The sequence below is a fragment of the Micromys minutus genome (genome assembly GCF_963924665.1).
Source record: "Micromys minutus genome assembly, chromosome: 6".
Lineage (NCBI taxonomy): Eukaryota > Metazoa > Chordata > Mammalia > Rodentia > Muridae > Micromys > Micromys minutus.
This window is the reverse complement of record NC_137975.1, coordinates 362944-389864: the sequence shown is the minus strand read 5'-3', so window position 1 is coordinate 389864 and position 26921 is coordinate 362944. Positions and strand designations below refer to the sequence as shown.

The 26921-nt window shown below is 37.7% G+C and overlaps 1 protein-coding gene across 1 annotated transcript in view; it reads right to left on the bottom strand.

Moving 5' to 3' along the window:
• The window catches only part of LOC308421673 (contactin-associated protein like 5-1), a gene marked incomplete at both ends in the record, with an annotated part of 467964 nt that overhangs the window by 95458 nt on the left and 345585 nt on the right, over positions 1-26921 (bottom strand). The window contains 3 exons of the mRNA XM_080918125.1: positions 8177-8405; positions 19145-19384; positions 22977-23195. Coding sequence (XP_080774251.1) covers positions 8177-8405; positions 19145-19384; positions 22977-23195 — 688 coding nt within the window. The remainder of the gene's footprint in view (positions 1-8176; positions 8406-19144; positions 19385-22976; positions 23196-26921) is intronic.

The window sequence follows — 26921 nt, the reverse complement described above, 5'->3', positions numbered from 1 at the left end:
GAAGGTGTGATTCTGACCTGGAACGTGCAACTCTAGGGAGCGTGTTCTCTATGAGAACAGGAAACAATCCCAGAAAACATTGCTTCCTTTGGGGTAAGCACTGATTGGAATATTACATGGTACAATGACAAATCTTTCTTCTTTTTATAAAAAGTTTCTTAGAAGAAGCATACCTTCTGGAAACTTTTTATATTTTGTCATGGACCACCTCTAACACACACAAAAGCCAACACCTTTGTGTTTGAGTAAACATCTTCATGGCAGATTTCATTTACTATAAAATGAAACCTTTTATATTAACTTATGACTTCCACTAACCAAAAGTCTGAGAGACGTGTTTGTATTTCTGCTTTAACCATCCTACCTAATATTTCCCAAATGTATTTGAGAAGTGTCTTAATTCGTGGTTTTCATTTTTTCTGGTACCAAAAAACTTCATTAAACTGTTACCACATGGGAACATAAAATTTGAGGTACCCCAAATCTGTGTTCTCTGATTAATCTATGTCCTATAGCCTTGATCACCCATTACTGGCTCCAGAGTAAAATATCTCTTATCTTCTTGAAAATGGATGCTGTGTTTTTATGTTGACACTTCACGTTTTTATCTTTCCCTTTTACTGTCTTTTCTGACCTTACGATGCTAACCTTAACTTTGGTTATAAAATCTTCTCCAGTACTCTATGGGGACTTCATATACTTGGTGGCCCATTCTCCCACTGGAGGCTGAATACGTATTTCAACCAGGACACACTCTGTACGCTAAGATGTTTGGCTCAATGGTGACATTATTAAGATAAAATTCAGTTCTTTATTTCATAAATGTTCTGAAAGTCAATAATTTTATATTTAATTTTCTATTATATAAAGTTGTACCACACACACACACACACATACACACAAACACATACACACACACACACTCACACTCACATATGTATATGGTACATTTTATGTTCACAATCAAATGTGTAAGCTGAAGATTATTATTCAGTGTAGTTACTAAAGGTATATAGTTATATACCATTTTGTCTTTACTTGTAAATTACTGTCTATGAGGTATGTACAAATCCATTATTTTGTTATGTTTTTGGTTAAATGTTTAAAATAAAATATCATGTACTGATTAAGTAGTGACATAGCTTTGAAACTTTATCTCCTTCATTAGTTTTTCTTCTCTTTTTTCTTTTCTTTTCTTTTCTTTTCTTCCCTTTTCTCTTAAGTTTTGTTTTTCCTGAATAGAGAAATGTGTTCTTACATCTCAAGGGAAGAGGGAATATAAAGCCCACCAGTGTCTTCTTTAGTATCAGGGCTTGAAACTCCATGACCTCATTTGATGTATTTCTCTCTTACTCCAAATCTAAGAGGAAACAATGAGGACTTCATTACCTAGTCTGGGAAGTAGGGGCAAAATTCTGTTCATAATAATATCCGAAGTAGTTTTCATGGCAACAACGTGGGGGAGGGGAGGTGGAAAACTTATGTATGCATCTTATTCTACCCACATGTCTTTTTTCCCCTGCTCAGACCCACCACTTAACACTGTAGATTAACTCTATGCTACAGAACATTTCTTACCCTTCTCAAAGCAAAGCAAAGCAAAACAACAACAAACAGCAAAAACAACAAAATCATTCTGGGACATTCTTCTACAGCTCTGTGCTTCAGAATTCCTTATGCCCAGAGGAACTCAGACATATATTGTTGACCTAGAAGTGACTAAAGGCAACAGTGACCTAGGAAGGACTTCTTTGAGAGACTGCAGTGAGAGTGAGGACATCCTACTATCAACTTGACCCTGTCTGGCAGCTGGTAGGCTTTGAACTTTGAAGGCATTTCTTGTCTTGCTCTTTTGTTACTTTTCTTTTTTCTTGACTAAGTACATACAAAATGTCAAGTATTTCAGGTCATAATTATTTCTTTTGATGTGTGGGCAATCAGAAACTTAGACTGAGGATCTTATAAATGTCTCTGCTCAAAAAATTGATAAAGGTGAACTGATCATTTGGATATTGTACTGAATGAATTTCAGCATAGATTGATGCCCCCTTTTGTGCATCTTTTAAATTTACATGTATATTTTAACCAGCAAGCAACAAAAAAAGAGAGACCAACTTAAATAATTGCATGAGGGATCAAATATTGACAATTCAATCATTAATATTGATTGTCAACTTGACACTATCTACAATAACTAAAGAGATTAGCTTCATGGAAAAGCTGTGAGGGTTTATCTGAAATAGGTTAATTGAAGTTAAAAAACCTGCCCTAAATGTGGGCAGCACCATCCCATGTCCTGGGAACCTAGACAGGATTAAAAGGAGGAACTGAGCTGAGCAGCAACATCCATCTCTCTCTGCTTTCTGGCTACCTTCAGCTCCTTCCTGAATTCTTCGCTCCATGATGGGCAACATTATTAAACTATGACCCCTTTTTTATTGCTTTGATAACCTAGCTTATCAGAGCAAAGGAAGAAGAAAATCATTCACTAAGATACATATATGCACATTTTTTATAATATATAATGAACATAACACAATAAAATAAGTAGAAATCACTTAAAACATTTTAATTAAAATTTTATTTGCCAAAAGAATGCTGGTTTATTTCTTGTGATTAAAAAGTCACTCTTTGGGGAATATTTTAAAACTTTCTTTCCCAGTATAAATATGGTCAACTTTGTCCACCTCTCATAATATCCATATCTTTCCTGGTAGATAGTCTAACTCTATTCAATCTGTATGAACTATATGTGAATGAGAAGCATTTAATAATATGCATTTCTAGATTATAGGTAGATTCTTAATGATAGGGCATGATCCTCCTCATGTTTCTGACATATTAAATAGTTCCTTCCACGTAGAAATGGCTTCCAGAACATTTGACAAATGATACTATTGAAGAAAATTAAATTTTTATTATGGGGAAGGGAAAACTGTTATTCAGCAAAATGCCCTGCTGTGTTGATATCTTAGTTGATGGAGTGCATACTTTATAAGAATAAGGGCCTGAGATTGATGCCAGGTGTATTGACATAGAACCTCAGCATCCTGGAGGTAAAGAAGGATAGAATCTTAGAGCGTACTGGCCAGCCAGACAATACCAATTGGTGACCCCCTAGACAAAGAGAGAGACTCAGATAGTTAGACAGTATTCCTGAGGATGGTACCACTGGTTATATTCCAATCTCCAAATGTATGCACACACAAACATGTATGCATGCCCCTACCCCGTGCTGCACTCATTTACAAGCATACAGAAGCACATTGAAATGTTGAGATCAAGGGTATGCTCAGATCACCCCCACTTCTCTGGACAAGCTGCTATCATTTAAAGCCTCCTTCCTATAATTTCTATTTCTGAGTAGTTGTCTGTCACTCAAAAATCTAGGGCTGCATCTTCCAAGAACTCCTTTACCTTATAATAACCCCTAACATCTTTTAAGCCCATGAATGTGTGTGTGTGTGTGTGTGTGTGTATGTGTGTGTGTGTGTGTGTGTGTGTGTGTGTGAGTTTGTGTGTGTATGGGGGGGCTTACATCTCAACAATGACAATTATTTTTTTTTGTTTAGTACCTAACCAGGTTCTGACTTGAAGCGACAGTAACAGTGTCAGCTGAATAAGTCTAAGTCTAAAACTAAAAATATCAATAGCAAAGAAAAAAAAAAATCAGTCTATGTCTGGTTCACTGAGAAGCAGGAAACACATCCCTCTAGGGGACCCACCATCTGAAACAAGAGACTGCCTGCAGTAGGCTGGGATGGAGACATCTCAGTAGCCTGCAGCAGCTCTTTGCATAAAACATTTGTTCCCATTTCTTTTAACCTTAGCCCTGGACAATGGCTGTATAGATTTTATTTGTGCTTGATGACTTTTCAGCTCATGCACACAGCTTTGACTCACAGGCATCTTCTCACCTCTGGCATGATTAACTATGTAAAATAAATTTACAAGAGGAGAACTTGGCTGGGTGCTTACAATTTTTATTCTTCTAATTCTGCACCTTAGCTTCTTACCCCTAAGTAATGGAAGTGAAGTTTCCATCTTCCTAAGAGACCAAATAAGATCATTTTAAGCTGGCCATTTCTTCATCACTCCGAAATTCTTAAAGTTATCTTAAAATCAGAACAAGGGTAATTCAGAATATTAATAGGGAATACTAATAGAAATAATGCAATTCAATACATTTCAGGTAACAGAAGTGTTTCTGTTAGACGACCTAAGACAGATGCAGTCTTGTTTATATAATTAAAAGGGGGGAGATATGGAGAGCATTTTTGGCACCTCTGGTCAGTTGGTGGTAGAGAAATATTAATTTTTCAGGACATCTTGAAGTAGATCATAGGCAGGAAACTGGCTTCTGTGTTGTGTCTTGAGAGGGCTAGAATTAAGCACATTTGCATCTGAAGTTCAGAGCAAACCCCTTAGGACTGAAGTCCAGGAAGGTACATTTACCTTTGAAATGTAGATCAGGACAGGGCAGACTCAGTGGATGTAGGCAGTGACAGCCTCTTTGATCACCATTTATCCCTGATCTTCACACCTGGTCCCCAAAAAGACAGTTACAGGATCTTTGATTGTTAACTTGCTTGTTCCCTATCTCAGAACTGATGTTATCTTTCTGTGTGTAATTAAAGTGGTATATAAGAAGACTAATAAACAAAGGTTTCAACCTTAAAGCTGGCTGAAATCACATTGCAGCTGAAAAAAAAATCAGAACAAGGTGAAAAGCTTTCTAATACAAGTTGTTGATTCTACTAAATATGCTTGTGAATAAATCCTGATTACAAAAGATTTGCAGGTAAACATATTTATTAATTAAATTTTTATTCTGCTGGTCATCACTTCAATTTGTGAGAATCCCTAACTTCCAAAACAGGAAGCAACCACATTTTCTTTTTAGGGGATATGGTCTGTTATCCTAGTCTCCTCTTGAACATACTGCATAGGCAAATGGCACTGAATGTTGACTTCTAGGTAGGAGCTACTACTCTGGGCTCTAAAGCACATTGGTTCCTAGTTCCTGATCCAGGGTAGGACCCCTTTTTGGGGACCCTCACTTGAGTCTCAGGACATGGGGTTACCCAATGAAACTCGAGAGACCTTTTGCTGCAAAAGGATGAGGTAGTTTAATGACAGAGTTCGGGGCCAATACGTATCTCATGTAGGAGATAGAGGTATAGACCAGGAGACTTGAAAGCTGGGAGTTTTTATAAAGAAAGGGTCAGGGGCTGGGAAGAATTAGTGTGGATACAAAGTTCACCCACAGCGTGACTATGTATCAGCAGAACAGTAGGTGCAGTCAAGAAGTCAGGAGACTGGTGGAGCAAATGCTTATCTAAGTCAGGAAAACCTGTGATTAACATATAACTTTTAAATAGACTCAGGAGGGGATCATTTGATCAAAGACTCAGTTGTAAAAGACAGCCTGGATAAGCTTCTGCATTCCTATTGTATCTTTATGATTGGTTGACCTAGCCACTGGAATGTTTTAACAATGGGCTTAGCTAGACAAGCCTGGACTTGTTTACAATGTTCTCAGTCCAAGGCCTTTAAGCTTAAAAACTACCCTTTTTGCCCCAACTTATATTAGTTTCCAGACCTTGAATTTTATTTCCTTTCATTAATCAGGTCAATGGCCTAATGGTATAAAATATACTAGAATCTCACTGAAGACATAAAATTTTAATTCCTCTAGGAACACTTCAAGTTCAGCAAAAAAAAAAAAAAAAAAAAAAAAAAAAAAAAAAAAAAATAAGAAAAGAAAAAGTTTTTGTAGGCATTCATGGAAGACAATGAAAGAAAGAACAAAGAACCTCACAATAAGACAGAGGAAATGCTTAACTCTTGCCAGTTATTATGTCTCTCACCTACTTTGACACTATCATCTTTTTCTCCGCAAATAGTCACTTAATTATTATCTGACAGCCACTATTGACAAGGAATTTAATGCTATTGAAGACATTTGATTTGCAGGATAATTTAAACACTTAGGTTTCTTCTTTTCTTAATTTTAATATTATTTATTTTACATTCTAATGGCAGTTTCTCCTCCCCCCTCTCCTCTCCCCCAAATTCCCTCTTCTCTCCCCAGTTCTTTCTCTTCCCTTATTATCCTCTTTATCTCCTACATTGTTTGTCTTTGTAAAAAGGAGGCATTGATGGATATCAACCAGCATGCATACATATCAAGTTCCAGTAAGACCAGGCACCTACTTATCTATTAAGGATAGACAAGAAAGATAGAAGGAAGGATTGGAAAAGCAGGCAAGAGAGTCAGTTACAGCTCCTGCTTCCATATTAAAAATCAACTTACATCACTGTAACCTATGTGTGGAGGACATAGTAGGTTATTTCCATGCATGTTCCCTAGAAAGAGGTTCAGTCTTTGTGAGTCCCTTATCAACTCATATTAGTTGATTCTGAGGGTTTTCTGTCAAAGCCTTTTTTCTACCTAGATTGCTTCAGAAACCTAATTTCTCACTGCTGGGGACAGCATACCATGACAGGGACTGCCAGCAGTAAACTGGAATGGAGACATCTCAGTAACCCTCAGCGGTTCTTTGCAAAAAAAAACAGTTGTTCCCATTTCAACAAACCTTAGCACTGAAAAATGGCTGTATAGATTTCAGTTGTGTGTGACTACTTTCAGTTGGCCCTGATGTGCATAATAATTCTGCTATATCTGACTTTCCTATTTCTTTCTCCTTCTGTTCTCATAGATCCTCTGAAATTACATGCTCCTTAATGTAATGATTCTTGAACAATTGGAAATCGAGGCACAGGAGCACAGCACAGCACAATCCTAATGTACATGCTGTGAGATCTCATCTTGAAGAAAATATAATACCTGAACAATGGCAGATCTAGATTAATGCTTGACTGGCGAAGCAAGTTTGAAGAAGTTATTAGAAAATGATTTTAGAGCCAACACTGGAACCCCAAGGAAGGTAAAAGTTATTGAAGTTACAGAACACGTTTTGCACAACATTTGAGAGAGGTCCTGGATAAGAAAGTATAGAATGCATAAAATTATACACTACTAAAACTAAGTCAAAACGCTGAGTTTCTTAGGAAAGTCATTGTGTGCAATGCACAGGAACAGAAAGCTATGAGAACTACTGAGTTAAGGACTAACTTGATTCTTTCTGGCTCCTGCCTGGCAGACTTGCCCATGTCATGTATCATTAGAGCTTCACAGGAAAATGCCAGTAGCTGAACTCAGAGTTCTGATCTTTGAAGAGTAATAAGTTAAAAGGTAAAGTTTAAGTAATAATGTTTGCAATTATTATCATTTTGGCCACAGGCCTGGGAATAGGGAAAGCTTGAAATTTTGGGGAACAATAGTAATTTTTAATTCTTTGTGGAACGTGGTTATTCTTCTGAGTTTCATTGGTAATAATTATAGTTTTTTTTTTGTTATACCTGCTTTGTGAGTATCAATAAAAGACTGGGGCAAGAAAAAGGCTAGTGTGTGTGCCAGCAAGAGAGCAAGTGAGTGATTTAGTGAGTGTGAGAGCCTGTATTAGCATGTGTGCGTACGTGTGTGTGTGTGTGTGTGTGTGTGTGTGTAAGAGAGAGAGAGAGAGAGAGAGAGAGAGAGAGACAGAGAGAGAGAGAAGGGAGGAGGGGGAGGGGAAAGGGAGGGAGGGAGGGGAAGAGGGGAAGAGAGAGAGAGGGAGAGAAAGACTTTAAGCCTTGAAAACCTGCCTGTCAGCTGGTACTAAAAAAGTAGTCTGTGTTTATCTATGACGTGCCTTCCAGATATCACTTTCCATTTGAGAACTCCCATCCTGTGTCAAGCCTGGCCCTGAGAACTTACCTGTGTCTCCAACTGTGTTACCTATGTCATGGCCTGCATAAAAGACCCGGACGCAGAATGACAGGAAGCATCCTTCTGAAATTCAGATCTGCTTATGATCTTTTACACATAATGTATTTCAGCATGGAACAAATAATAAATAATTACTGCAAGACAATTAAGCCAAATGAAAGTCAATGGGTTAGACTTTAGTGGCAAATTGACACTGTCCCAGAATACCAATTACAGCTAATAAAGATAAAGTGGAAGGAAGGTTGGGCTGAGGTTGCCCAGCTCTGAGGCACTTTGGGGTACTGTAGAGTATGAGCTGTCCTTCCAGGCAAGTCTGGCCTAATGGCTTTGTGCCACCAACACTCACCATTCCTGGACAGCAGGATAGCCAGAAAATTCTGAGAAGAGAAATTGAGGTAGAGCAAGAGGGTAGGGGCTCGTGCTGTCATAAAACTCAGCATGATGGTTTCTTTAAATGCAGTTGTATCTGCGTAGATAGCAGAAGAGGAAAGGCTTGTGTTCTTGGTCACTGGGTACGGCTCTTGAAACATGTATGTTACAGACGTGCCAGAATCAAAAAGAGCTGAAATCTCTGGAGAAAAAGTAAAACAAAAGAGAAGAAAGCATTTTTTTTTCAAACATTTAGTCAATTACTGGGGGTAGCTGTAATACCTGATCATGGATTCCTTTGTATCCAACACTGGGAGAGGGGTGTTAAGAGATCACAGATTCTGCTTCTTGTTGATTTTAGAAAGGCGCAAATCCATTTTCGTGTGTATGTGCATAGGTGTTGATACTGGAAAAATGGTTGTATGCCTTCCCTTATCATTCTTCAATTGTTTCTTTCTTTCTTTCTTTTTTTTTTTTTTTTTGAGACACTGAACCTGGAGCACATGCATTGTTTGTAATTATAAATGTGGCTAAGCAGGCTAGTCAGAACACCCAACACTGTCTCTCTATCCCTATGTTGTTTAGTGAGATTGTCTTTGTAAAGCACAGAACAAAGCCCTGTGGGGTTTTAACTTGTGGGATCTCTGTGTTATAAGAACATATGACTTATGGATTGGGACGTGGATCAGTTGGTTAAATGTCTGCTGCACAAGTATGAGAAAGTGAGTTTGGTTCTTCAGCATCTACATTAAATCCTATGTGGGGTTCCGTGCTTATTTCATCCCAGATCTGGGGAAGCAGAGACAGAAAGAACCCTGGTCTTCACTGTCTAGTCTAGCAACTAGAGTGTGCCACATTTTGAAGATCAGTTGAGGAATATATCTGCTACTGACTCCTGGCCTCCACATACATGTGTTTGCACACGTGAATATACACACACACAATCACATACACATATAAATATACTTCAAATACAAAAAAACAAGGAAAACCAAGAACAAAATTTAAACTAATTCCATCTTAGTAACATTCATGAATTAGGTTTTGTGATTTATGATATGTCTATCAATAAGTTGAAATACTTACTCTGCCAAAGGCTCCTACAGCTGTGAAGAAAATGTTTTTTTTATCGAAGACTTCTTAGATCTGTAAGCACCCATCTGCATGGAAACTGTTTGAAACTCAAGTTTATATGGATATGATGTTTCTCTTCTTCCCAAAGAAGGAAACCATGCACCTAATTTTCTCTCAACTTTATCTGGCTAAGTGTGAAACACAAAGAACAACCGTAACTTTCCTTCATGAGGTTCTTGCCACGTTTTTTATCTTGTAAAACTGTGTTATCAGTTTGTAGTAGTGCTATATAATTCATGTTTATTCACAATGACTGGCAAAACTGGCCTAGTAGTGCAATTTTGGGAAAAGTTCAGAACCAATATTTTTGCCTTTATCAAGAATATTATATCCGTGTGGGTTATGTTAAATATAAGAAGCAGACACTTTCAGCCATGCAGATGTTGGCTCATCATCTGCTCAGTACCAGGGTTTTCCTTATGGACATATGGCCTGCAGTTTAATCTTCTACTTTTTAGTTAATAAAATAAAAGCCTTTTTCAGATGTTTGAATATATGTTCAAATGCTTACATTACTAACAATGTATAAAACCATATTACAAATGGGCATCTACACTATTTTTTTCTTTTATAAAAATGAATTTAAAATGAAACAAACTTTTATAATTAGACATGTCCAAACTGGCATTCTTGTTCTACTCCTGCATTTAGTTTAATTACGGCTAATATTTCCACATTGTTTCAGTGAAATGGTAAATTTAGCCACGTGTGTTGATGATACTACTCATCCAAGTTTTTGTCTTATGAAAAGAAATAAAAGGTGCTCAAATAGGTTTTATTTTCCCAGGGATGAATTATAAATATCATTTGAAGCACATTTGGCAAATTTTACATTTTATTGTCATTTTAGTTTTAGATAGTATAACATTTCAAAAACTAGTTTAGGCAGAATTTATATGATGTGTTTAGTGTTCAATAATGACTAAACATAATCCCTTCTATAAAATTCCTGAATTTCTGACACATTAAAAATGTGGAAATTAAGGAAGTAAGTTTGACGTTGGATACATACCTAGTATCTGCACAAGGAGAATGTTAAATCAATGAGAACCAAAACCCAGATTATTTCCACAGAGCCCAGTGATAAATGTATCAATTAAGATAGGACAGTATTTTCTAATACACATTCTCTGTGTTTCCATTTCAGATGTTTTCCCCCTTCTACCAATCCCATTCCCCATACACCTCTCATTAATTCCGTGATGGTGCTCCCTCTTTCAAACCCCTCTCCCACCTCAGAGCCTGGGAATTCCCCTACATTTGAAAAAATAGCCTTCAATGACCAAAGTCCTTTCCTCTCATTGATGTCAGAAAATAATATCCCCTGCTGTATATGCATCTGGAGCCATGGGCTCTCCATGTGAATTCATTGGTTGGTGATTTATGACATCAATGCAGGATCATAGTCTGCATGGAAAGGTCTACTGTAATTCTGATGAATTTGCCTTTATATGTTACCTGTCTGTTTTCCCTTTCTGCTTTCATTTTGTTTTTTTGTTTTGAGCATTTGTTGTTTTGACCAATATGTGTTGGAAAGAATTTTTTTTTTCTAGTCCAATCTATTTGGTGTTCCATCGGCTTTTTGTATGTTGTTGGTCATCTCTTTCTTTAGGTTAGGGAAGTTTTCTTCTATAATTTTGTTGAAGATATTTACTGGGCTTTTCAGTTGGGAGTCTTTGCTGTCTTCTACACCTATTATCCTTAGGTTTGGATAATAGTGTTCTGAATTTCCTGAATGTTTTGGGTTAGAATCTTTTTGATTTTTGCATTTTCTCTGACTGTTTTGTCAATGATTACTATGGTATCTTTTGCTCCTGAGATTCTCTCTTCCATCTCTTGTATTCTGCTGGTGATGCTAGCATCTGTAACTTCCAATGTCTTTCCTAGGTTTTCCAACTTCAAGGTTGTCTCCTGTGGTGATTTCTTCATTGTTTTATTTCTGCTTTCAGTTCCTTCACCTGTTTCTTTTTGGGTTTCTTTAGCTCTTTAAATAATTGTTGTGGGTTTTGTGTGTGTGTGTGTGTGTGTGTGTGTGTGTGTGTGTGTGTGTGTGTGTTTTCTTTAAGGGCTTCTCCTTGTTTACATGTGTTCTCCTGGATTTCCTGTACTTCAAGTGGGCTATTTCTGCTTTTGGAGGATCTCCATCATCATCATGAAGTATGATTTTAAGTTTAATTTTTTTTTTTTTTACTGGCAAGTTGGGATATCCACTATTTGTCCTGGTGGGAGAACTGGGTTCTGATGTTGCCAGGTTGTCTTGGTTTCAGTTTCTTGTACTTGTGTCTTGTCATCTTTTTATCGGTGATGCAGGGTGACCTTGTCTTTTACTGGAGTTTGTCTCTCCTGTGGGTCTGTGAGCCTGTGGTCTCCAGATGAAGATTGTTGCTGGGTGTTTGGCTCTCTGGGCAGGTGGTGAGTTCCAATGGCAGTGCCCAGTTCTAATGCAACTAAGGATCTTCCAGGTGTCAAGCACACTTCAGGAGCGTGCCAGTCCTGATGAAACTGGGCCGTGTTTGGCCTTGGGCTGAAAGGGTGAGTTCCCAAGCAGCACCACCTTCTGTGCCCAGAGAGTACTGGGTGGCCTCCCTCAGTATAGAGTGGGGAAGGAACGTGGACTCACCCGTGAGAACCCACTTGGGGCTCCTCCAGGTGTCCAGCAATCTGCAGGCATGCTGGGAGTCCTGATGAAACTGTGCCAGGCCTGGCCATTCTGTTTGCAAAAAAATTTATTGAGTGTTTTTATGTAAATGTTCATGAGAAAAATTTTTCTATTGTACTATTTTTGTAGGGTCTTGTGTGGATTAGGAATGGACATAATTTTGGGTTGGAAAAATTAGTAGAGTAGTGCTTTTTCTGCTTCTATTTAGTGAAATAGTTTGGAGAGTAATTGTATTAGGTCTTCTATAAAGGTCTGATAGAATTCAGCATTAAACCAGTCTGGTCCTGGGTTTATTTTTAGTTGGAAGGCTTTTGATGACTGCTTCTATTGCTTTAGGGATGTGAGGCTATGTAGATGGTCTATCTGATTCTGATTTAACTTTGGTACCTGGTATCTGTCTAGAAAATTATTCATTTCCCCTATATTTTCCAGTTTTATTGACTGTAGGCTTTTGTGGTAGAATCTAATGACTTCTTGAATCTCTTCAGTTTCTGTTGGTATATCCCTTCTTTCATTTCTAATTTTGTTAATTTGGATAATCTCTCTGCTCTCTCTTGTTAGTCTGGTTAAGGGTTTATCAATCTTGTTAATCTTCTCAAAGAACCTGCTCCTTTTTTTGTTTGTTTGTTTAGTTCTTTTTATTTTTATTATGATGATTTTAGCTCTGAGTTTTATTATTTCCTGTCGCCTATTCTACTTGGGTGTATCTACTTCTCTTTGTTCTGTAGCTTTCAGGTGTGCTGTCAAGATGTTAGAGTATGCTTTCTAAAGTTTCGTTTTAGAGGTGATCAGAGCTGAGTTTTCCTCTTAGTGCTATTTTCATTGTATCCCATATGTTTGGGTATTTTGTGCCTCATTTTCATTAAATTCTAAAAACTCATTCTATATTTCTTTATTAACTAAGCTACTGTTTAGTACAGCATTGTTCAGCTCCCATTTGTATGTAGGCTTTTGTTTGTTTTTGTTGTTATTGAAGACCAGCCTTAGTCCATAGGGATCTGATAGAATTCAAGAGATTATTTTGATGTTCTTGTATCTGTTGAGGCCTCTTTTGTGACCTACTATATGGTCAGTTTTAGAGTAGGTGCCAGTGAGGTGCTGAGAAGAAATTATACCTTTTTGTTTTAGGATGAATTATTCTATTGATGTCTGTTGAAACTATTTGGTTCATTACTTCCATTAGTTTCACTGTGTTTAAAGTCTGCTTCCATGATCTGTCCATTAATGAGAGTGGGATGTTGAAGTCCCCCACTATTATTGTGTGTGCTGCAATATATACTTTGAGTAGAGTTTTTTTTTTTTTTTTTTTTTTTTTTTTTTTTTTTTTTTTTTTTTTTTTTTTATGAATGTGAGTGCTCTTGTATTTGGAGCACAGATGTTCAGAAATGAGAGATTATATTGATAGACTTTACTTTTGATGAGTAAAAAGTGTTTTTCATTATCTGTTTTGATATCTTTTGGTAGCAAATATATTTTATTTGACATTAGGAGGGAAACTCCAGCTTGTTTCTTGGAAGCATTTGCTTGGAAGATATTTTTCCTAATCTTTTACTATGAGGTAGTGTCTGTCTTTGTTGCTGAGATGAGATTCCTGTATGCAGTGAAATGCTGGATCCTGTTTATGTATGCAGTCTGAAGGTCTATGTCTTTTTATTGAGGAATTGAATCCACTGATGTTAAAAGTTTTGAGGAAATAATGCTTGTTGTTTTCTGTAATTTGTATTGTTAGTGGTAGAACTATCTTTGTGAGCCTTTCTTCTTTTCGTATTGTTGCAGGAGGATTACTTTTCTTGTTTTTCCTAGGGTAAAGTTTTTTTTTTCCTTGGGTTAAAATTTTCCATCTATTATTCTTTGTAGGGCTGTATTTTTAGACAAATACTGTGCAAAATTAGTCTTTTTTTGGAATATCTTGGTGTCCTCATTTAAAGTAACTGAGAGTTTTGATGGATATATTATCTTGGGGTGACATTTGTGTTCTGTTACCATCTGTATGATATCAATGCAGAATCTTCTAGCTTTCATAGTCTGTGTTGAAATTCTGGTATAATTCTGATCTGTCTGCCTTTACATGTTACCTGTTGTTTTTTACTTACTGCTTTTAGTATTCTTTCTTCTTTGAACTTTTGATGTCTTGACTATGATGTTTTGGGAAGAATTTATTTTCTGGTCCAATCTATCTGGAGTTCTGTAGGTTCCCTGTATGTTCATGGTTATCTCTTTCTTTAGGTTAGAGAAGTTTTCTTCTATAATTTTGTTGAAGATATTCTAGGCCTTTCAGTTGGGAATGTTTGCTCTCTTCTATACCTATTACCCTGATGTTTGGTCTTCTCCTTGTGTCTTGGACTTTCTGGATGTTTGGGGTTAGGCGTTTTTTTAATTTTTATTTTCTCTCATGTCAATGTTTTCTATGTAACAAAATTATTTTCATTATAGCACTAGATTTTCAGTCAACAATAGTAGAATGCTGAAGGCAAAAATATATACATTAATAAATGGTCTCTTGAGGCAAACTATTATATCACGGATGCTAAGTTAGCTCAGATCATAAAGATGCCATCAAGCTGTAGGACTTGAATTCAACCCCTGAGGCCACATGGTAGAATGAAAAAGGTACTTCTGAAAGTGCCCTGGCATGATGGCAAACATACACACACACACACACACACACACACACACACAGAGGACTAGAGAAATTTAAGTTAAATGTGCCACTGTTCAAGTCCCCCCACCTCACTATTAGACAGTTGGTTATAGATACTGCAGTAGACTTGTGTACCTTAGTGTCAGGACTGTTGCCCTACACCTTCATGTGCTTGACATAATAATGGGACTGCTCACGGATGTAGAGATCTCCACGTTTGAAACCTGAGAGCACTTTTGTTTTCAAATTAGTTAAAAGTATTTGCTTATTCTTTAAGAATGTTTTACGTGCAAGCTTTGCCAATTTTTCATTGCCTTGACTCAGGTCATGTTAAGTTAGGAAGAGGACACTTCAATAGAGAAAATGTCTTTACCAGATTGACTTGTAAGCAAGTTTGTGGGAGACTTTTCTTAATAATTGTTATAGGATGTACCAGACAACTTTGTACAATTTTATTCCTGAGAAACTGGTGCTGGATTATCCAAGAAATCAGTCAAAACAAGTTTCTCACTTGGATCACTGCCTTATCTTCCAGTGATAGACTGTGACCTATAAGCCAAATCTATTTTCTCCTCAAGTTCTTTTGGTCATAGAATTTCTCATAGCAAAAGAGAGTAAATTGCAATTGAAATTGGAAGCAAATTTATGGAATATTGCTGAGATAGATCGGAAAATAGACTTTTGAGGATGATTGTGGGATGCATTTGGTACTTTGTGCTGAATAAAGACAATGTAGGCTAAGTATATTGGGCTATATACAAGAATCTGAAACATTTTTGAGTCAAGAATATGATGAAGGTCTGGCTTGTTTCCTTTTAGAGGGAAGAATAGACCCTATCAGTATTGGTTATGTGATATTTTGTAGTAATGATCTCTGAGGGTTTTTCATATGGTTCACTGAGATAACAGATATTGGTCAGTTAGGGTTGAGGGACCAGTTGTGATGAACAAGAGACAAGCAAAATTTTTTTTGTAAAGAACTTACTCAGGAGTAGTACACCAAGCTTAAGGCCAGAGGAGCCAAAACTAAGTTTCAAGCAGGCACCAAACTTGATAATAAGACTTTTCCAGATAGTATAGGTTTTTGTGGTATAAAACTTTCATATTAAGTGGTTATATCAAAAAGCTGAAGTATGCATCAGACCAGAAGAGGTCACTGGCAATTATATAACCTCAGTTACAGTAGAAATCCCAGTATTGGAGTAGTTATTGAAAAAGGATGTGTGTCTCCCCCAAACAAGGATGTATGTGACTTATTTGTTAAATTAGAAGTATAAATACTTTAGAGATTTTTGACTTTTGAAGAGACTTTAGATATTTGAAGGACTAAACTTTTACGTTTTTGAATTGTTAAAAGGTATGGGACTTTAAAAAGTTGATACTTATATGAATTCTTACAGACAAATGAGAAAGGAAATGTTATGAGTTTATAGGAATGTGTTGTTCTGTCAAGTTAACCATGGGTTAGTTGTACTTGTCAATTGTTGTCAACTTGACAGAGGCCAGGATAATCTGGGAAGAAAGAATTTCAATCAAGAACTTTCCTCCACAAGTTTATGTTGGCATTTTCCTGATTAATGTTTGATGGAGGATAGGAATGAATATCCCATTGTAGGCAGTACAATCCCTAGGAAAAGTGCCCTGTGATGTACAAGAAAAGAGGCACTGCAATCCAGAAGGAACAAGCTAATAAGCAACATTCTTTCATCGACTTTACTTCACCTCCTGCCTCTGAGTTTCTGCCTTGAGTTCCTAAATTGCCTTCCTCAGATGATGTGACCTGTAAGCCAAATAAACTCTTTCCTTCCTGAGTAGCTTTTGGTTTTGGCATGTGTCATAGCAGCAGAAGGCAAATTATGATACACATAAAACACATTTTGTTCACGCCCTATCCAACTTTTTCACACCTCTCTACATGTATTCCCTCCTAACATCACATTATTTATTGACTTATTTATTCATTGGTCACTGAGTCCAGTTAATGTTGACTTTACTGCCATCCATGTGTGGCCATTCAGAGGAAATGAGCACCATATATGTGGGGCAGTTGGTTTCCCAGTCGAGACAAGTGGATCCCTGGAAACTGAAGGTAAGAAGGCAGACACTTTCTAGTTTTCTGAGAAATCAGGCCCCTTCGCATAGCCATAAGCACTGCATGCCCCCCATAAAGTGGTGTCAGGCATGCCCCAAGCCGCTCCTCCACAGGTGAGGACATGACCATACTCACAAGAGAAGCATGACTACCCCAAATATGCAGACAAGGTATTGACAAGCCCTCAGGTCAAGCCAATAGGAACTACCTGTTGTCAGACCCTGAACCATATCAAAAACTGTGTATATATAATGGTTTAAAAGTAAAAGTGTGCAAGAATCATATCGTTGTCTGGGAGCTTCTGTCATAAAAGCTGTTAACACCATCATTTAGGAAGAGATTTCCTCTCCCCAAGTTCTCCTGTACTCCACTGCTGGAGTCTCCACCAGCTCAGTATGGACGGGCAGAATGGGGCAGCACCAGCAGTTGAAGCAGCGAAACCGGATTTCCCTTCTCTGATGGTGCTTCTCTTCTTCCCCTGAATCCATGCCCTTAACCAAAACCAGCAGTGGAGGTGGCAGAAGACACTCCTGTGCCTGACCAGTGATTTCTGAGTGGTGCCTCTGGCACCCCACCCTGGACCAAAGTCCCACACATATCAGTGGCCATACCTAAAAGAAACTGACTCTATCTCAACTAATAATCATCAACTGCCAATAGATTTTCAACCCCTCCAAAATCAGTATGGAATACCGATTACATTATTTTTTCTAGTTTATGTGTAAGCAACTGCAAATGCTATGATGAAAAGTTTTTCTCATCACACACAATGATCTAAGTTTGGTCCATGGACCCACATAACAGAGTGGGAAGTTCAATTCCCAAGTTTTCCACTAGCCTCCACATGTGTGTAATTGTATTTTTATTCTTCCCCCAAAATAAATAATGCAATATAAAAAGTTTCACGTTTTATCTTCAGTGAAGAGCAATTGAGTAGAATCCTGTTTTATTCATTTTAAGTTCTGTTACATTGTTTACAGGTCTTGATTCTAAAGGTTGTTCTGGTATTTTCTTTTCTCAAGGAGTTCTTATTTAATGATTTCTGGCAGTAACAAGAAAATAATCCCAAATAATTAAAGGGAAGATTAGCATGAGTGAAGGGAGAAGTTAAATTAAAGGACCCCTCAAAGGAAACACTGGGCACCTTTATTTATTTATTTATTTATTTATTTATTTATTTATTTATTTAATTTTTGCAATTAACTTAGACTAAATAAACTACAATTTTGTAGAAGTGGAGCTTGAAAATGTCTTTTAAGGCTAACAAGAAGACAATGTTGTTGAACTGTGTATAATAGAATCATCAAAACTTAGGCTAAAAAGTAACTCACATAGTGGTGGCTGAAATGTCTGTGCTAGGGAGGCAGAGTATCCTACATCTCTGTAGCTTGCTGGCCACCCAGACTAGTCCATTGGAGAGTGTGAGCAGGTGAATGACATTTACTCAAAATACAGGGTAGATGTATTTTTTCAGGGCTACCTTAGAAATACATGCCCATTTTGTCCTGTGGCTGCACACAGATACATATTCCTCACACATCGGAAGATGTGTGTGCAGAGACAAACACACACACACACACACACACACACAGAGAGAGAGAAAGAGAGAGAGAGACAGAGAAAGAGAGAGGGAGGGAAGGTGGGAGGGAGGGAGGAGGAGAGAGAGAGAGAGGGAGAGAGAGAGAGAGGGAGAGAGCATAGACACACATCACAAAGGTGTGTAGCTTCATATTGGTAAGAGCTATATAGAATTGCTAAGTCCTGTAGCAATTAAAATACTTCGTTTTTTTTCAATAAATGCTGGTGTTGAATATTTTCTATACTGTGAATAAAAGAAGTATTCAAAAATCTATAAAGGTTATAGTAGACAAACATTTTAATTTTTTGTCTTTGACATATTCATTGTTTTATACTTTTCTTTTGCACTCACATTTTTTGGTCCTTTCATACATATTTGATTTAAGGTACTAGAACTAGAAGTGTTAGTATATCATTATGCATAAGTAGATGATCCACTGTTAGTCTTCTCCTGATCCTTCATCCTGGATGGTGTACCCATTTTCAGTTATTGCTGAGTACAACTGAGCCAACCAAGGCAGTGAGCATAGAAAAACAGGGCTTGGATGTGAGTATGTTGATGAGCTAGGCAGAATCTAAACACAGGGACACTATACAATAGCACAAAGTATGGGCATGGAGAACACTTGTTTGCCCATGGCATGTGGGTACTGCACTGCCTGAATTAGACTGCCTGAAGGCATAGTGCTATTGGTTTAAACATTGCGTGAGAGTGGTAGAGCATTATATGCGGGTGGATTATCTATGGTTACAGAATTACTGGCCCTAATTACCGTATTAAGGTTACATCATATTTGGATTCTATGTGACCACGTATGATGGTGGCATGTCCCTTACCTTTCTGGCAGAAAGGTCCCTCATATGGTGAGTTGGTGCAGTCACAGGAGTAACCACTACGTTTCTCCACACACTTGCCCCCATTGTGGCAGTTGCTTCCATAGCTGCTGCAGTGTCCTGGACAACCAGGTCTAACTCCAGATGTGACCCTTGCCCTCTCTTCCAGGTCTACTTTATGCCCATTCAAGTGTAAAGAACGGATGCATCCAAGAAAGCCTTTCTGTCTTGATGATGTCCCTCCTAGTGGAGAAAAATAATAGAGAAAACATGAAAGCTATCATAGCTGTTTTACATAGGTGGAGTACATGGATCACAGAATCTCTAGCTGCAGCCTTTCCCATAAATCAGGCTACATCCTGCTATAGGCTCTCACTTTGGGCAGGATGAAAGAGGTTACTGTGGTCACAGCTCTTCCTCTTTCCTTTGTACCTGCAAACACGGGCTGTCCTATCACTACTGCCAAGACATTAAGAAACTTAAGTTCAAGCTAGAAGCTGATGATGTCTAGCATGTAGAGTGGGGTATTTGGTATAAGACTTAACCCTGTCTTTTTTTGAAATCTGTAATAATAAGATGCCTTCTTTTTGTTTGTTTGACCTACAAGCTCATCTTTCTCATTTATGGGCCTATACAGGTTTTGTGGTCTTGAGGCTATTTCTCTTTTCCAAAGGGTAATTTCATGGCAGCTGCCATCTTATTGTGTGAGAGGAGCATCTTTGTGGTAACACTTAGCGTTGGTGTTACTGTCAGCTCAGCAGAATTTTTCTTTATCTTCCCAGTAAGAGAAAGGAAGTTAATAAAACAAAACAAAACAAAACAAAACAAAAACTGAAAGTCACGCCAGAGATGTGGTTTAGTTGGTAGACTGCTTGGGTAGCATGCAAGAAGCCCTGAGTTAAATTCCCAGTGCCACTAAATAAGTGACTCATGGCAGTGCACATAAATAATTTCAGCATTTGGGATCAGACCTTGAAGGTCATCATTAGCTACATAACATGCTTAAGGCCATCTTGGGATACATGAGACCTGTTTCAAGGAAAAATAGTTGTGAGAGGGAGACAGAATGAGAGGCAAACATAGCTCTTCTTAAAAGAGATAGAGACAGATTATCCCTTATGGTAATTTTCAAAAAACAAAAATGAACACAATGACAAAACTGCAACAGATTTTCATTTTCTTATGTAATACAAGACTTGGCACCAGAAGAGGGAATGATGGCTGTTGACATTCAACTCCATGTCACACATTTGCTATATTGAGGACCAAATGGCTTAAGTTTAAGCTATTCTTTCTATTCTATGTATTTATAGTGAAGCTTTTATTCAGCATAGAAAGTAGTGCTGGCTCAGTTACTGCTGTCCTCTGGGCCTTCCCCTGAGTCTTCAACTATTGCCAAGAATCAGTAGGTATATTACGCATCATCTGCTGTTTGATTCTAGAGGTTATTAATAAAATTTTATTTAGCAGATAAGATTTCCAAACTTAAACTTAGACTTGGGTTGTAATCTGACTCTCAGCTCAGGAAACACCTGGAGCAGGTCAGAAGAGGCTCCAGTACTCTCTGTCAAGCACTGAGCAAATTGAAACTTTCTCATTGGTCACAGAGAAAACCCAGCACTTCCTCGGTGTGAGAGGGTACTGTGCTAAGACACAGCAGGCACAGTTCAGTCCCATTAGCCTGTGTGTGTGCAGTGCTGAGAATTGTGGGAGATCCCAGAAGAGGCAGAGGCCCATTCTGGCTTTAGAAAGCAGCTAATTATTGTCCAATCCTTGAGCTCAAGATCATATTATAGATGAGTGGAGACTGGAGAGTGGGGAGAGATCCTTGATTTCTGCCAAACATACTAATAAAGGAAAAAGGAAAGAGAGGAGAGAGAAAAGAGTGGGGGAGAGGAGGAACAGGAGTAAATCTGAGGGCAAAAGTCACAAATCCATTATTTTCTGTGTCTATCTGATGTCTTTACCAAAGATTATTCTTCTTTAATACCTTATACTAAAACTCTATTGAATTTTAGTTTAAAACACCAGTTCTTAATCTGTGAAGCAGGCAGGTGTCTGGAAGTCCACAGGCCAGGTAACCTAGACTACATGATAAAATGACATGCCAAGGAGAAGCATTGTCTTATACAATTTGGAAGTGTCTAAGGACTGTTCTATATGCTGCAATGTGCACATGATCATATGCACTCACATGTAAATCCACATTCCCAAACATGAACACACACATACACCCACAAGGGAGAGGGATCTAAGAGTTGAAAAGGCAGTAGAGTAATTGGTGACATGAGCAGTGTAGATGGTTAGAAATGGCATGATTGTAGAAATACATCTTCCTTAATCTGTCCCAGCTGTGGTGACAACAGCCTCTTTAAGCTTAAATTTCCACAGTGGCTCCCCTTCTCCTTTTGGTGGAACTGTTTGGAAAAGTTAGGTGTGATTTTTTTTTTTTTTTTTGAAAAGGTATGTTACTTGATGTGGGCTCTGAAGTTCTAAAAGTCAGTTAGCTCTCTCGGCCTAATGCGTATGTATCAAGATATAAACTCTTAACCTTTGCTTTGGAGTTCATGGACTCCAACTCTTCACAACTGTGATCACAAATTAAGCATTCTATTGATTATGGTGTCTTAACATGGCAACCAACAAGTAACTAAGATACCTGGTTACCGGACATTAAAAGCATATGTACAGTTTACTGCATGAATCCAAATAATAACAAAGAACATTCCTGAGGCACAAAGGAAGCCTCTTACTTTGCAATAATGACAAAACTTGAGATTGTTTCCAACTCTAATAAGAATGCAAGCCAAGATCCCAAACCTCACTTGAGCTGGCTTCTTGGTTTCTATTTCAGTGAGGAGTCTCCTTTAGCCACAGGATAAATCAATGGTACATACAAGCTGATCACACACACACACACACACACACACACACACACACACACACACACGAAAAAAAACTCATTATTTCTTTTCTGGAGTCTGTGTGCAATAAAGAGGGGAGGTTTTACAGAGTCTGACACTCGGATCTGTTTCTCTTCTTCTGTAGTCACTCCCTTTTGTGGATTTGAATGACTCTCCATATTTTGCTAGTGTCATTTTTCTCCTCACAGAGGTGGCAAATACAAAATCTATTGCTCATTTCCATGTGCGTAGCTTAGACAACCGGTTTATAAATGAGGAAAGGGTGGCTCAGGTGGATTCTTTAGTAAAAATGTCTTCGCAATGTAAAGTCATAAAAAAAAAAAAAACCTCTATTATTTTCCCTCCCAAAAAGCTCATGCCCCTTCCAGATGCTGACTGAGCAGGATAAAATGAGGCATTGTGCACTACCTTGCAGAGTGAACTAAAGTTGTATTTTTACCTGTAGGTATTTTATTTTAACGGTTTTAAGGAATGTCTGGACTAGCCTAAATGTTGAATAGTTTTAAAAGGCTCTGTATCTTCACCGTAGCATACATATATAACATTCACATATTGCACATATATATAGACACAGAAACAAATAAACTAGACGATGCCTAAAAAAAATAAATCTGTATACCTAAAGTAGAAACTCTTATTACAATGACCCAAAACATAAAATACCATATTTATTTGAAAGCAAACTGAATGAGGAATGGTACTCTTGTCTGTGAAGGCTTCTAGATTTGTGAAAGAGTACCACAAATTTATTGTGATGAAAATAAATCTAGAATAAAACAATTTATAAAATTAAACTTATGGTAAAAATTAACACTGTATTTTAATTCTGTCCTAGTTTTAGGTGACTAGGAGTCATCACAAAGCAATCTTGTAGGTATTTGGCATAAAATATGATCTACGATGTTTCCTACCTACAAACAACTGGCTATTCAGCTGATGTCGGACATGGCCTTCCTCTGCGGTCTTCCTCATACTCGAGGGAAGGTTGTCCACCTTCAGTGAGGTCTCCTTGAGATTTGTCTCAGCTTGGATGTAATGCCATTGATTGTCATTCAGAGGATAAGGAGACTGGACGAGGAGCTCGATGGGGCCATTCCCAACATCAATGGCAAATGTGACCTCAGAAGGAGCTGCAGCCAGACAAGAAAGAAGGACGAAGGCTATTGTCAGTGTGTTGCAGGCCCAAGCATACCCAGAATGTTTACTGAAAGTAGTTATATATTTCTATCAATATTGGGAGGATATTTCTGATCCCCTGCAGCACTGGACCAGTAGTGTCAAACTCTAAAGACTAAGAGTTTACATGCTTTGGCCTCCCCACCTCACCTGTTCCTAATAGAACAACACAGCAGGTACCTAGGACACGCTCTGTCCAAATCTCTGTTGAAGCTATGGCTTTACTTGGTCTATTCTGGTTTTACTTGTATCTTACTGTACACATGGGCTACACGAATCATCTCTATCTGAAAAGAAGAGACATATTTTAGGACAATAGTACTATATGCCATGATATATAGTGAGGGTTTATCTAGATTGAGGAAAATTGAGGTGAGAAGACCACCTGAACTTGAGCAATGCTATTCTCTGGGCTTGACTCCTGAAGTGAACATGAAAAATAATGTGTTGAGCAGTAGCATTCCTCACCTTTAGCTTCCTGACATCATAGGCCATTCAACCTGCTACCTCAAGTTCCTATCATCATGCACCCCCACTGTGTTGAACTGTACCCTGGATTTATGATTCAGAATAATAAAATCTTCCTTCTCCAGCTTGCTCTTGCCGAGTACTTTCCTTCAGCAGTAAGACAAGCGACCAATAAAATAGTGCTAGGGATGGATGGCAAGGGGGGGGGTAGTAGTCATGGTAATAGTGCTGATGTTGGCAGTAATAGAGGTAGTTATAATAATCACAGTGACTGTCCTGATGGGTCTACCAAAGCAGGTAAAGGTGGTACTGACAGTGACAGTAATAGTGTTTATGATAATGGTGGTTGTTGTAGTAGCCATAGAGATTAATGGCAAGAGCTAGAAGTGACTTTATGTAAAGCATAAAGAACAGCTTTTCACACATACGGCCTTAGAACAACCCAGAGAAACGTGCATTGGTCTTCACTTATCCAGGAGAGAGAACTCAGAAAGTAAGCATCCCAAATAGTAATGATATCTGCCTGTAAAGGCATAGCTTCTTAACAGGTCATTCGCATGATTACCTAGTATCATACAAGGATTTCCTAAGCACAGTGAATGAAAGCAGTTAACCATAAACTGAGACTGAGGAAAAAGTCGACTAGTGAGTAACTGGAGCCTTCAGCTATCACACCTATTATCCTTAGCACTTTATGATTTTCTTCTTTCCTTATTCTAGTACAGGAAGTGGATTTGTATTAGACCCTGCATCAGAGATCTCCAAGTACAAATTCTACCTGAGACCATGTCCCCCAAGGCATTAAATCTTATGAGAAAACTGTTCTTGTAAAAGAAACTTCTTCATACAGGCTCTAGGTAACTGAAGACAGACAGTTTTGCTGTTTTGTGAGTTCTGGCCTTAAAGACAAACAATAAGTCGGTGCCTGCAAGCAATAACAATAGCAAACAGGGGTTGTCAACATAGATTATAGAGATACTCTTTCCTGAAGAAGTTCTCATATCATACTTCAGTTTTCTTATCTGCTAAGTGGACGTATTGTTATACATAATCATGAGGTTTACTGCATGCTGATCTTGATGAAATTCTTCAAACTATTCTTGGAATGATATAAGTACTTATAAGTAATTGTCATAAATTAAGCATGCACTGAGAGATGACTTGTTGTATATATATATGTATGTATGTATGTATGTATGTATGTATGTATGTATGTATGTGCTGTAGAAAGAAAAGTGGTTCTCAACCTGTGTGTCAAGGCACTTTTGGAGTGGAATGAAGCTTTCACAAGGGTCACATAGTTTTCCTACACATCAGATACATTTGATTTATAACAATAACAAAATTGCGGATACAAAGTAAAAACTAAAATAATGTTATGTTTTTGGATCCCCAGAACATAAATAAATGTATTAAAAGGTCACCTAATAATAATAAAATGTATTAGGAAGGGTGAAAACTATTGCTGTAGAGGTATTTTTTTCTTCTTATAGACCTAGCCACTAGCACTGTGCTTGAGTATAGCACACTCTGGGGTTTATAATCTGTAGAGAAACAGTTACTACAAGCTCAGTTTCAACTCTGAGTTTTTATAAATATAACTCTAGAAAAACCAAAATTGTACCCCATAAAAGGGGCAGGTGCTGGGCTTATATATATGGCCATCAAGTCTAGAATATGTAATAGAGATAACAAGATACATAATAGGATTATTATATGATATGTGAGCCAATAAATGGTACCACAAACCATTGAGGTAGGAACTAAATAGGAAGTCAGAACCCAGTGAAGTTAGCACATTTTCATTAACTTTTTATTGTGTCTCATAGAGGCATTTTCTTATGATTTCCTCCTTTATTATCCAAGGCCTTTGGATGGTATTCTTTAACAGGGACTTAATTCCCAGGGTGTTCAGAAATGAATGAAACAAAATGAGCTTGCTACTCTCTTTTGAGAAGACTGTCAAAGGAAGAGTCTGTAGAAACCTCAGTGGAATGATTGACTAGGATTTCATGGAGAGAAGTTTAGGAAAGTCCCTTGTAATGCTCTTCCTTTCTTCTACACGAGGATTGCATCACTGGAGCCCAGAGGGAACCCTTCAGAACCTATTCTCTATTGTGCTTCTTACGCCACAGCTCAAAGCTTCATGTAGAGGACATAAATTTTTCACTCTCAACTTCTATCCCAGGGCGGTGATGAGGTCAACTGTGTACTGATAAACTCATTGTTCAATACACAGCTGAAGGTGACTGTTTTTATGTATGAAGAAGTCCAAAAACTCAGTTATTGACTGAGAAATATAAATGAAATAAAGCATTATTTAACTTCTTTAGAAACATGGTCTGTTGAAAAGCAAATATTTGTTTTGTCTCTTACATTTCAAAACACTGTCTGATACAATGTTGCTCGAACTCCCTGAAGAAAGCAGACCTCAGATATGAATGGAAATAATTTTGTCTTCTTATTGGGCCTAAAATAATTGACTCTTCATTGATAAAAGCAAGGAAAAGAAAAACTGTTTCAAGGGTAGAGAAATCATGTTGACCTCAATTCATGTTGATTTCTTATCCTTTCCATGTGGACAGTTGCACACCCTTCATACTCATGGTGATATTTAATCTTAATTGCCACCTTGATAAGATCTAATGTCCCCATGCTGACAAAAAGGCATGTTCATTCAAGGTTTTAAGATAATGTTAGCAGAGCTTAGAAGACCTCTCAAAATATAAACTATATCGTTTCTTAAGGGTGGAGATATCCTCAGCTAAATAAACACCAGACAAATGACTGCGGACAATCATTCACTTCTCTCTGTTCCCTGACTGTAGATGCAGTGTGATTATTTGTCTTCAATTCTTGGCATCATGCCTTCTCAGTCATTAAGAACTATATACTTAAGCTCTGAGCTAAAAAGAACCCCTTTCTTTTCTTAAGTTGTTTCTCTCAAGCATTTTTCCACAACAAGAAAAGTACTAATCATACTATCTTCCTTATCTGCAAGTTTGACCACTCAGAATATTCTAATCATTATATGTGCCAGTTAATATTAGTTTTATTATGACTATAGCCAAATGCATCACATGGACATCTGAGAATTATTAATTCAGTGATGTATGAATAAATAATGAATGTGTGAAAAAAAGATATGAGGTAGTACTTGGGGGAGCAGAGTTTACATATTCATTAAACTTAATTGTCTAGGCTATTTTGAT